The 14273-nt window shown below is 29.7% G+C and overlaps 1 protein-coding gene across 2 annotated transcripts in view; it reads left to right on the plus strand.

The window, feature by feature from the left end:
• LOC111634353 (growth hormone-regulated TBC protein 1-A-like) overlaps positions 1–14273 on the plus strand; it is a 49608-nt gene that overhangs the window by 21178 nt on the left and 14157 nt on the right. For both annotated transcript variants that reach the window (XM_023379107.1, XM_023379109.1), the window contains exons 4-5: positions 11470–11581; positions 12800–12921. In XM_023379107.1, coding sequence (XP_023234875.1) covers positions 11470–11581; positions 12800–12921 — 234 coding nt within the window. The remainder of the gene's footprint in view (positions 1–11469; positions 11582–12799; positions 12922–14273) is intronic.

The following is a 14273-nucleotide window of genomic DNA, read 5'->3' on the forward strand; positions in this document are numbered from 1 at the left end:
CTCAGCCATCAGCCTACCACTCTGGGTCAACTAGATCAAATCTGGGCAGTTGAAAAATCATAGGAATTTTTTAGAGGTGGTTTGTGCAGGACATGTCAGACTCTGTCACTCACCACTCAGCCACTCCATTCCTGGTCAAACTCATAATTAAAAGATTCAGTGTCCACAGAGTGAAAATAATCAAAAAATGAAAAATAAATAAATATAATTTGAATAATCAAGTATGATAATATTTCATTGATATTATCAAGTTCCTGCATGTTCATTATATATAAAATATTACTAATAATCATAGTAATAATAATAATATTTAAATTAACATATTCACTGCTGGAATAAAAACAAATTTTTCTACTAATTACTAATATCAAAAATTTTTCATTTAATCATAGTATATAGTACATTGAAAGTGTCAAAGGAATTTTTGCTTCTGTGCTTTTTTTCCTGTAAAAATATAGCATGATGCTCAATTTGTATCAATTAAAATTTAACATATAGAATACTAATATAAGACAATGCATGAAATATATTCTTTGATGTGTACAGTAAGCAATAAAAATAAATTTAACTTTCTTATAAACAAGAGATAAAATTTACCTAAGCATATATAATGTAATATATATGAGCATCCTCAGCATATTGAGTGAGGTAGTGTAGGATGCCCCAATACATCTTCAGCACTGAACATGTTTATTATTCTTTCTAAATAAATAGAATTATTTAAATGCTATAGCTGAATGATGCTAATACATTTTGTTATAACAACTGAAGGATTTCTATAGAAAATTTGTTTACTTATGAAACTTGATATCTATTCATTGCTATATTGTATTGATATTATGTTACTATATTTTGATGATGTATTTTTAACATCAGTATTCACATCTTTTGCTGTTAACAGTATTACATAACTATTACACTAAACTCTTGTTACTTTAAGTAACATCACACCTGTGCCCTAATTTGGGGTACCTCTTATTAAACAATACATGAATTTGACAAGAGCTTTTCTTGGATAAAGCTAAACTGAATGAAAAAAAGAAACAAAAAAAAATTGTAACTTTTTAAACTTCTACTTACTTTACTTGGAGATCAAAGTGACTGTGATTATCCTCTAACCCCATTGATAGATAAAGAATATGAATCTTGAACAATCAATGAATTGTTCAAGATTCATTGGATATAATTGTACTTGGTCCTGATCCATTTCCTAAAATGGGAACTCCACTTCATTTTAGACAACTGGGGTCATAATATGGGATACCTTGTAAGTATTAGTTTAATTGCAATAGTTATCTAAAAATCATTTAATATGGTAATTTCCTCTTGTGTTTACAAAAAGGAAATGACCATATAGTAAAGTTTACTTTGAAGCTTTTATGTGGCTTTGACTTTCTATTGCACTATATTTAAAATTTATTATTAAAAACTTAAAAATCATCACATATTTGGACACTTTACCGTTTAAACATACATAGTAGAACTTGGGTTTAGTGGATGAATTGATGGGATAAGGAAACATACCATATTGGTGATCTGCCAAAGGGGATGCCTCCTGGGAGGATTTTTTAAGGGAAACTGAGCCACTATTTAATTATTGGACACATGAAGAAACCTGGAAAACTCCATGCAGCTAGCTTGTTGGTGAGGCATGAATCCACAGCCAACTACCAATGTTCAGTTATTTTATTCACTCAACCACTGGTGGGCATCAGATTTAGTGGACACTAAGGATTAGCAACTGTCCACTTGACTTATACCACAACTTTTAATGGATATTTATTTACATAAACAAGTTTTTTTAATAATTGTTACCAAATTATGTATCAAAGTATGTAATAATAAAAGTAACTAGAAGTACCCAAAGAACCACTGAGATTATAGTTATTTTTACACAATAATTAATTAACATAAGTTAGCACTAGAAATGTTTAGTACTATTTTGTAATGAATTCAATAATTAAAAATAAATGATGATTAATTTAGAGAAGTTTAAAAGATTGACTTGGAGTAGGATTCAAAGCCTCAACTACTATGGATTAAACATGTTGGCATTGCTGATTACACTATCTAAACTTCTCAAACAGGATATTTGCAAATTTTCCAACATATGACTCATTTTATTCATTCTGCCTCTGTTGTTTTCTTTTACAAAATTTTTGAGTCTCTTAATGTCTCTCTTTCATTATGCAAGGTAAAATGTCACCATCAATCTACTCATGTTTGATATGAAGAATGTCAGAGTACTATATAAAAGTGGAACTGTAAAAATACTGACAAGTTTCAAAACATGAAATTTCTGCAAATACAACACAAAGAACACAAAGAATAATGAAATTGAAAGTAAGCATGATGATACTTAATTGATTTTCATAAAACATGAAAAAATTTCTTATTCAAATTTTATAAAGCATGAAAAAATTTCTTATTAAGAATAGGAAATTTTTATGTTGTTCACAGACGTCGGTGTTCACTTAATCAAGATGGAAATATATTAATACTTCTATTGCTATTTTGTCTGCTAACTGCAGGTGTTTCCTAAACCAACATTTTACCGTATATTTAATTATTGTTGCAACTTGCAAATTTGTGTTTAAGCTAATAAGTTTATATTATTGATTCTAAACAATCTACACCTTAATAGCTAGTTAAAAACAATTTTTAAGTAGTTATTAAACTAACAAAATTTAAATAAATAAACTTTAAATTTGAATGTTTTTTTTTTTTGTTCCAAAGCCTGATGATAGCTATATAAGCTTGTATTTAAACTTTGTACCAACTAGTACAAATATTTGTATTAAAACTTTTACTTAGATTAATAAAATGCAGCTTGTTCATTACTGAATACTAGTTAAAGATCACAATTTTAATATTTTTTATTCTGAATTAATTTTAATTTGGTATGGATTATTGCATCTGATTCACAGAAAAGATTTTTAAATAATAAACAATAAATACAAACAAGTCTTAACTAACAGGAAATGTGGCTGTTTTTTCTTTTTGTTATTTAATAATCAGTTAATTCTTAAAGTTTTAAATGTGACTTCAATAAAATACTGTATAACATCTAAATTTAATCATTTAATCTAAAACTTCTTGAAGATCAACACCTTAAAACTGTAAAGATATTGAGAGTAGTTTTGTGAGAATCTGGAGTTGGGAGATTATTTTTTATTTAACAAATTTACTTTAAAATATTACAATTTTGATAGAGAATTTATCTACAAATTAAGTAAAAGGGAACTTCCTTTTGTTTGCCAGATGATGACACTCAATTCCTCCTAAAACGTAATATGACTGACCTTTTTTTATCATTTTATATAAACTCTCTCTCATCAGCATTTAGTAGAGGTTTAGAAGTAGATATCCATGCATTTGATTATTAATTTAATCATTCCTTTATATCATAATTTCCATGTTTCAGTATGTAAGATAGTTATAAGCTCATTTAATAAATAGATATATTCCTAACATATTGTATCTGTCAGTTAATTTAAAACCTAACTCCATTGTCTACCCACAAATCATATATAATGCTTAATTCTTCTCAAATTCCATTCACTTGNAAACAGTGTCATACAGTATGTAATGATCACCCTCTACAATAAAACAATGCCTGCCACAGTAAAATTAAATGAAATTAACACAACAAATTATGATCTAAAATATATTGATTTAATTATATTGATCTAAAACAAATTATTTAATAACTTCACTTATTATACATTGTTGTAATTAGACAGGTGGATCATTATATGCAATATTCAATAGATTTTAGGGAGTTACACTATTCCCTAAAATTTGTTGTTTATAAACAAAACTTACTCTAACACCTTGTAAATGTGCAGCCAAATTTATTAACTTCTAACGTTTTTGGTAATGTTAAATGACCTTTATCAAGAAAAAACTTTCAAATTCGAACACTTAGTATATTTGCATAAACAAATAAGCTTTTCAAACATTTTTGAACGATATTCTATTGAAAATTAGTTGTGCCATCTTTATCAATAGCTAATATTAAAACATGAAGATAAAATAAAAACATAAAAATAAAATAAAATCGGGACCATAAAGAGAAAGTAACTACAAACATTAAAAAGAAATTAAGATGCCTGAAATATAACATATAATATAACAAGTGATGTAAAAAACATTTGAGCTGTCTGTTACTTAAAAATGCATTTTCTGCTGTATCCGTTTCTTCTGTTTATTAGGGTTTATATCAGCTTGAACACCATGCTGCCAACACTTTAGTTGATTCTCGAAAGTTGATGGAGAGACCTTTTGGTTGGCTTTACATATCTGCCATGCTTCCACGTAATGACAGTGCTTAATGTCCCGAACTACTTGTATTAGTCTTGCTTGTTCCCATTCGGCTTTGACTTCTTGGGGGTTGGCTAAAACGTAAGTGGCCAGTGCTGTGCACGGTTGTTCACTTCTTACATTTTTTTGGTGTTCTGCTATCCTATCCTTGATAGATCTTCCAGTGGCTCCGATATACATTAATTTATTTTGTCACTGTTTGTCTATAATGGGGATTTTATAAACTCCAGGAAGTATGTTCCTGTTGGCCTCGTCTTTATCTGATCTTAGTAGTTGGTAAATGGTAGGGTTCCTTTTATATATGATTCTTTTGTTCATGGCTTTTCCGATGCATCTAACGATATTATTCAGCGATGCTCTATATTCCATCGTAGTAAACCCCTTGGTATTATGTACTTTTCTTCTCTTGCAGCATTGGCTGGTAATAGCCTTAATATTGACCTTGTATGTTTTGGCTAGCTTATTTATATATATATAATTCAGCTCTTCTGTTCTGTCCTGGGTATTGTTACAATGTGAATGGGCTCTTGTGATGAGTGCTCGGAATGCTGCTAGTTTATATGCTGGGTGGTTGTGGGAGATCCAGGGAATAAATATTGGGTTGTAGGTGGGTTTTCTGTAGACCTTAGTACAGAAATCTCCTAGGTTGTCAAGTTGTATAGATATGTCCAAGAAATGTATCATCTTATCATTTTCCTGCTCGAGTTCTATCTCTAGGCTGAATCTGTTATCATTTATGTCCTTTATGAAGTACTATATGTTAGGTTTTACTTTCCAGAATATAACTGTCATTGACGTATCGAGCGTATGTTAGCATTTGTGTTTCATATTTCGACAATACTGCATTTTCTAATGTTCTAAGTATCATCTCTCATAATGAACCTGCAAGCAGGCTGCCCATAGCTACACTTTTCTGTTGCGTGTAAGTGACACCTTTGAAGCTAAATATCGATGAAAAAGTAGTAAGGTGCGCTAGCTCTAAAATCTGCTTTCTTTTCTTTTCTGGGGAGTTGATCTTGCAGAACAGGAGGTCCCTAAGATGACAAAAACATGGTTCCAGTTTAAAGAACTTGCAGACTTTAAGTGCCTTGAAGTCCAACACCATCATATATTTAACTTCTTGCAAATTTATATTAGCCATTTTATTTAAAAGCTCAACAGGTTGTTTGATGCTGTATTGATTCTTGTATTGCCAAACGAAGTTGTGTACCCATCTTTCTAGTAATATTGTTGGTGCATTTCCTTTATCGATCACTGGTGTTAAAGCTTTATCATTTTTATGAGTTTTTGCAAATCCAAATAGCCTAAGGGTCAATGGAGATTGGACTATTATATTATTTAGGCTCAGTTCTTTGGCCAATGGTGAGGTTGCGAACTTTTTAATTCTTGCTTGTAGTTTCTCCATGGCATTGGGGTGCGCAGTCATACAGCAGGTATCTTTGATGTATTTTGACAAAAGGTCATTGTATGTGCTTCTCTTCATAATAACTAGATCTTTTGACTTGTCGGCCCTTGTGAGCACTAGATTATTATCTTTCAGCCACTTTTGTGTTTTTCTGATATAAGACCAAAGCGGTTTGTTGTCTCTTTTATGGTATTCATGCTTGATTTTAAGCGCAACCTCCCACCTGAATGTTTCTTCCTTGATCTCACTCAGGCCCTCTAATGCCTGCTCAATATATGTCATGAGTTTGTCGTGCATAACTATAGGTAGTGGGGCGTATTTAGGGCTGTATTTACATGTCTCATTCAGGTAAGTAGGCAGGTTGATGCTGTCCTAGCATATAACCGTAGGTCTGATCAGCATTTTATAGCAAGTTTCTTGGTGCTTTCTGATCCATGTCATTTTGTTCTTATATCTCTTCTTTAATCTTTCTGTCATTTGTGTAGCTAGGCTTACGACTCATGCGTTAGCTTCTTTTAAAATGTGAGGGTCGAGGTCATATAGTTCATTTTCTAGCTCAATTGGCTCTTTCAGCAGGACAAACTTTCTCCTTCTTATAGTGCGGATAGCTTTTCATAAGGAGATGGTTCTAAGTTTAGGGATTAGGAAGGCACATCCATGCGGTAACTGTATCAGCCAAATCAACATTGGGAAGACATTGCAAGTTCTGCATTCTGTCAAAAACTCAAGCATCGTGTTGTTTCCTGCAGATCTTCAGTACTATGGTTCTGCATTTTTTGGCGGGCATTGCCAAATTGCAGTTCATCTGAGACTGCATATTATTCAATAAACAAAACTTACTCTAACACCTTGTAAACATGCTTTAATGTTAGCTATTGATAAAGATGACGCACCTAATTTTCTATAGAATATCATTCAAAAACATTTCAAAAAGCCTATTTGTTTATGCAAATACTAAGTGTTCGAATTTGAAATTTTTTTCTCGATAAAGGTCATTTAACATGACTGAAAACGTTAGAACTTAATAAATTTGGCTGCATGTTTACAAGAGTAAGTTTTGTTTATTGAATAATATGCAGTCTCGGATGAATTTGCTGTTTATATGTATTATTTTAGATAATGTATATGTTTAAATTTTTTCATTTAAAATATTGAAAACTTTTCATGTTTTTCACGTTAAACTTCAATGATATAATTTTCAATTAAACTTTCTTTTACAAAAATGAACAGATTTTTGTTTGCTAATAAGCGAAAAAGAAAACAGCTTACAAAACAATGTAAAATTTTTCTGCACTCAAATGCAGTAATTACACTAAAACCTGCAAAAGCTGGAACCTGACTAAGGCAAAACCCTTCTACAAGTGGAAAGTTTAAATATTTTTAAGTAAAATGATTACATTAACTTAACGAATGTTCTCTGAAAGCCAGAATAAGATGAAATAGTAGAAATCATATTAATTCAATCAAAATATAAGGAAGTACAGATGCAGAAGCCAAAAATTTGTTTTATAATTCTGCATTGGCACAGTGCATCTATCAGGAAACAAATTATTTTTTGTTAGAGGAAGTTTCAAAGCATGCTGAAGGGTTCTATTTTCTATTGCATTGTTATTTTAGATTTCTTTTTGTGCTTGTGATTTTTTTCCTACAGAAATTGGTGATATAAACCTTCATAAAACTGTGGACTTGCAAACTAAAGACGACAACAATGAAAATGAAAATGATGACCAACTAATAAAAAAGCCAGCCTTTGCTCAGGCATTTCTATTAGTTGGTCATCATCTAAATTAGACACAGGTTTTCAGTTACATAAAGGCTTTGAAGGAATTTGGCAAAGCTAAAGATCAAGAATTTTTTATAAGGCTGCAGACTTACAAATTCATTTGAATCATTTCATTAAAAAACCAAAAATGACTAAGCAAGCAATGTTAGATTGTTTTATTAAAAAGTGAACTTTGCCCACTTATTTGTATGTAAAGTCTTTGTAATATATGCAGACATCTGCAATAAATGCAACTTGAATAAACACATGTAAATTGTAAAAAACTTATTTTTTCATCCATTTCATAAAGGGAAAAGAATTTTTAGGGCATTTGTATAGGCAATAGAGAACAGTAGAAAAGTGGTAAGACTATATATCCTGTCAATGGCAGAAAACCTGCAAGACACAGAAAAAGCAGATAGTCTCATCAAGTTTTGGCTTCTGCAGGTTTTGCTGTATTATGAAGACTAATAAATCTGAATTTTCATTCATAAGAAGAAATGATGTTTGCAGTCAGATAAAGGATGATATGCCTACACATTATAAATCATAAAATTATTTTAATATTGGAGCACTGGATAGAGAGCATTTCATGGAATGTCTCTTGGTGGTAATTACTTGTCAATAACACCTGTTCCTTTCTTAAATTCATCCTTAGTGATTACACATGCACACTAGTCAAAAAGGGTTCATCAATGAAGTGTCCTGACTTAGTTCATTCTTTAATCATTTTTTGGTAAGATTTTTTTTGATTTATTGATGATACCCTGGAGATTTAACCCTATTGGCACAGCATTTGAAGCTAGATAACATACCAGTACTTTTAGTCTCACCAGGTCCTCAATCATCTGATGAGACTCAATTGTATTTGCAACTTGAATTACAATAATTCAACAATATCATATCTTTGTTCCTTTCTGACACCAGTGTGTCAAGATTTTATGTTGGATCCTTAAGAATTTTATGAATGACACAAATAAACTAATATATATGAAATCTAATATGGAAATTGGTGGAGATTTTAAATGTAAAGTATTATCCATTGATGATAATTATAAAGAAAGAACAACTGTGATAGTGATGTGTTTTGGTAATTGTGAATGGATGTTCAGAAGACTTCAAAAAATTCTAATTTTGTATTTAATGTGCTATTTCATTTTAAGTAAATATTAAAATGTTTTTATTTCTGCTTTAAAATTTTTTGAACTTTGTACTTCTTTCTATTCTAAGCAAAGTAAAAGATAGTTTCCTTGAAGAGCACATTTTTATTGTATGAAAATTGAATCTATAACAATTTGATAGTTTTCTCAGATGAATATTATTCTATCTGAGCAATCAGCATTTATTTTGATAACAATGAAATTAATTAAATGTAAAGATTTAAAATTAGTAACAAATTAATCATTGTATGATTCAATTACTAATAATGCTTATTTGGTGAAAATTTATTAAGTTTGGTTCATACTGTGTTTCTTCAACACAGTAAATTCATGTGCTTGGTTGTATAGCCACAGTCTAGTTTTGCAATGCAGGAAGGGTGTTACAATCCAGTAGCCAATTTGCACCATTATAGCAATCAATGAGACACTTATGCTGGACAAACAAAATCAAGTCAATCATCAATGAACCAGAAACTTCATTGAGAAGAAGAACTTTTAAATTATATGTGGGTTGCAAGGAGATATCAATAGCAATGTTTGGAAACATACAGCAAAAGCAATAAAATTAATGGTGAATAATTTCAGTCTAATTTTTTTTTTTTTTGCATTTCCTTCGTCACTAGCTGTTCTATTCACTGTAGTCAACCATTTTATAATAGCAATGTAAGTAGCTAAATATATAGCTGTCTAGTAATATGCTGTATGGAATTTGATATGCTGACAAATATGTATAATGCAAACCAGTCTTTAGTCTATGAAAAGTGTCTTTAGCCTTTAGAAAAAAGCATTGCAAATGAATACAAAATGTATCATGAAAATATCAGTATATGAGCATTGGAAAACTTATAGATAATTAAACAAACAAGAAACTTAGATTAAATTTTAACTTGGTGGTGATAATGCAGAAATTGATGGCTAAATAAATTTTGTTATCAGAAATTGCTAGAGTTGTTATCATATTACAATAAATATAATAATTAGATCATTTTTTAGATTAGAATAACAAATAATTTAGAAATACTTAGACAAAGATAAGCTTAGTTTAGAATTTAAATTTGCAATTTCAACAAAATCAATTTAACTGTCCAATTATTCCTGTATTAATCTTCTAGGTGAATATCAAATTAATATATGATGATACAGGCTATATTCTATTACATTTTTATTCCTTGCCCTCTGGGCACTAAGACAGTCTTTTTATCAGGTCCATTATGGGTTTGGCCAGGTCCACAATGGGGTAGCCAGATAGTGAGGGATGCAGCCCAATATATTTAGATGGATGCACTGAAAAATTCCTGGTGTTTTGACCCATCTGGGTTTAATCTTGGGCCCCCAGAGCAGTAAGCTGCCATCTTAATCACTTGGCCATCCAGCCATGAAATTGATAGAATATATTTATTTTTTACAATTAAAGTAGAAATGTCATGTGCATGATGAGATTTCCTCCCTCAATAGAACTTGAATACATTTAATAAAATAAAAACAAAACTATAGGCTTTTTATTTTGTCATTATTTAATCAACATTGAAGATATTAGACATTTGAATTTATTTTCATTATGTTAGAAAAAATCCTTTATGAATATATATTAGAACCAAATTGATGTTTAGGTGATTTGGGTGATTTAGATTTGAAGATGTGAAATTATTTGGGTAAAGCTCAATTTACCTTGGATGCAAAGGGCATGAAAGTGAAGAAAGCAAACAGATCAAATGAAGTGAGTGAAGTGAATTTCATTCATATTGCAAGCAGTGGTAAGCATGATAGTGAGTTTTAGTTTCACACTTTTACCAATAGATGACATTTCAAAAAATTTGATATATGTATATTGCAATTACCATATTAACATTCTTCTTTTTGTTTACTGTGTTGTATAGGCTTATCAAAATTAAATTATATACCATTTAAAAAACTGAGTTAATACTGAATAAAATCTTATTTTTATGTATTAAAATGATATTTTATAGTTTGAAAAACACTTATCTTTTATTAAACTTATTTTTGTTAGCAAATGAAATAGATTTTATCTATCCAACAAATAGATAAAAAAAAAAAGAAAATAACATTATTTTTTGAACATATGGTAAATAAAATTATTGTAAATAACTTTATATATGACAATGATTTTATTTTGTGATGTACATGTTGTAAATTATTAGTATGTAAGAATTTAGACTATCTCTACTGGTCTTTGACATGCTTAGTAAATACAGGATCTTTCAAAATGAATTGTACCATTTTAAATTACTATAATTATGTTAATTATTATCCAAGAAGTATGTGATGTACACCAATTGATAGAGTAACTGCCCAAGTTTCATTTCCCATCTGCATATAAACATCTTGTTATACTACCTGTAGGAAGCACTGTAAACAAAAATGGCAACTCCACAATACAGAAGGCATTTGTGTTCTGCAGTATGCAAAGTCAGAATCACTCATCATTGTGCAATATGAGTAATCTGCAAGAGCTTTGTCTGCTAAGGGAGGAGTGACAATGGATATGCTGTAGCAAGTATAGGAAGAATTTGAGTATTGGTTAGGTGACATGAAGCACACACATTGAGAAACTATAATGGACAAATGTGAAACTTAGTGTGAGGGACGAACAGACCCACAATAAAGTGTTATTGTAAATTTTAAGATTTGGAAAATATAATCGGTTAAATTCGAACGTTTTATCGAGTTAGGCTAAAAGCCATAAAATTTATTTCCCACGGAGTTTGTTCCTTGTTGAGTCGAATCAAGTTAGTCAGGGATGTGTCACCAGGAACTTTTGATGGAGAATCCANATTTACTAAAAAATATTTGAATGATAGATTTGGATGGCTGTAAGTGGAGGACAAGAGCTTAAAGATCAAACTCCAGATTTATATTCTTCATTACTTTCAGGCCCAAAAATTTCAGAACTTATTGATACTATTGAATTAGGTAAGATTATCTTAAAACTTATCATTTAAAAAAGTGACAGTATTTTATAAATATATTAAAGGTTTTTATGAAATACAGGTAATTCCCGTATAATATGGCATTTCTATAGCATGGATTCACTCTAACATGGTTTGCGAATTGAGTAAAACCCTCATACAACATGAAATGTAATAAAAACTATTAAAAGCAAACTTTATCAAATTTGAAATCAGGAAAATCCCCATACAACAGTTCAATAAACATGATAAGACTTTTAAGTGCAAAAGATACCTCATTTGACATTTTTCATTTGAGCGCGTACGTACTATCAGATTTTCCTGCATAATTTTTGTGAACTATTAGTACTTAAGTATGTAAATTTTCTTTTCTTTCCTTCTGTCAATATACTTGGTCCTTCTCGAAACTTGTTTCAGTGTTACCAGATCTCGACGCTTCTGCTTTTGTGTTGCCAGATATTTTTCCCTTATTCCATACTTGCTTTATTCCATCACCAGTTTTTAGGTTAATAGTGCTTAATGATGATGAAGAAAACATTGTTTAATTTATATTAATATGTATCACTTCTTAAGAAAATTTTAATAAAGATATTTATTTTAATTATGAAAATATAATAGCATGTTTTTTTAGTTTTTGGAACCTAACCCCCCTTTTCGTACTAGTTCTTTGTTTCATATAACACGGATTCACATAACATGGCAATTTTTTGGAATATAACTCCCGTGTTATACGTGGGTTACCTGTAATCTAAAGATTTTTTAATATAATTGTTTAATGTTTTTAGTTTAGTAATTGTTTTTGTATCATTTTCAAAACACAAGTTTCAAAGATTTATCATAACATTTCATATCAAGAAAAACATTTTTATGAGATTTGTTTTATTTTTCTTAATATAGTAATTCATTAAATTGTAACATTATGAAAGATCTTATCTATTAAAAATAATAGTTATAAATCTTTAAAATTCTTAATTTTTTATTTTAAACAGAATGAAGTTTATGCTTAAAATTTCTTTAATTTTAAAAACCTTTTCTTTATAAAGAACTTTCAATTGCTTTTTTTTTTAAATTAGTGATTTCTTCCATTTAGTTATTATCTTCATAATTTAAATGGTAAACAACTGTTTAATAATACTGTAAAATAATTTTATACATTAACCAGAAACTAAATTACTATGATGATTTTAATATATAATAATAATAATACTTCATTTTTTGTTAGATATACCAAGAACTTTTCCTGATAACATTTATTTTAAAAATAGTCCTGATGGTAAAAGACAGCTCTTGTTTAATGTACTTGTTGCATTTGCACATCAAAATCAAAATGTTGGTTATTGTCAGGTAAGGAAATGTTTATTGTTAACATAAAATCCACTGATATAAAAATAAGATTTAACTATTTTAGTTAATAAATAATTTCTGTAATAAATATTTTATGTAAACAGTGTCATACAGTATGTAATGATCACCCTCTACAATAAAACAATGCCTGCCACAGTAAAATTAAATGAAATTAACACAACAAATTATGATCTAAAATATATTGATTTAATTATATTGATCTAAAACAAATTATTTAATAACTTCACTTATTATACATTGTTGTAATTAGACAGGTGGATCATTATATGCAATATTCAATAGATTTTAGGGAGTTACACTATTCCCTAAAATTTGTTGTTTATAAACAAAACTTACTCTAACACCTTGTAAATGTGCAGCCAAATTTATTAACTTCTAACGTTTTTGGTAATGTTAAATGACCTTTATCAAGAAAAAACTTTCAAATTCGAACACTTAGTATATTTGCATAAACAAATAAGCTTTTCAAACATTTTTGAACGATATTCTATTGAAAATTAGTTGTGCCATCTTTATCAATAGCTAATATTAAAACATGAAGATAAAATAAAAACATAAAAATAAAATAAAATCGGGACCATAAAGAGAAAGTAACTACAAACATTAAAAAGAAATTAAGATGCCTGAAATATAACATATAATATAACAAGTGATGTAAAAAACATTTGAGCTGTCTGTTACTTAAAAATGCATTTTCTGCTGTATCCGTTTCTTCTGTTTATTAGGGTTTATATCAGCTTGAACACCATGCTGCCAACACTTTAGTTGATTCTCGAAAGTTGATGGAGAGACCTTTTGGTTGGCTTTACATATCTGCCATGCTTCCACGTAATGACAGTGCTTAATGTCCCGAACTACTTGTATTAGTCTTGCTTGTTCCCATTCGGCTTTGACTTCTTGGGGGTTGGCTAAAACGTAAGTGGCCAGTGCTGTGCACGGTTGTTCACTTCTTACATTTTTTTGGTGTTCTGCTATCCTATCCTTGATAGATCTTCCAGTGGCTCCGATATACATTAATTTATTTTGTCACTGTTTGTCTATAATGGGGATTTTATAAACTCCAGGAAGTATGTTCCTGTTGGCCTCGTCTTTATCTGATCTTAGTAGTTGGTAAATGGTAGGGTTCCTTTTATATATGATTCTTTTGTTCATGGCTTTTCCGATGCATCTAACGATATTATTCAGCGATGCTCTATATTCCATCGTAGTAAACCCCTTGGTATTATGTACTTTTCTTCTCTTGCAGCATTGGCTGGTAATAGCCTTAATATTGACCTTGTATGTTTTGGCTAGCTTATTTATATATATATATATATATATATATATAAATA

The sequence above is a fragment of the Centruroides sculpturatus genome, unplaced genomic scaffold (assembly GCF_000671375.1).
Source record: "Centruroides sculpturatus isolate CEXI.00-Female unplaced genomic scaffold, Cexi_2.0 scaffold855, whole genome shotgun sequence".
NCBI lineage: Eukaryota > Metazoa > Arthropoda > Arachnida > Scorpiones > Buthidae > Centruroides > Centruroides sculpturatus.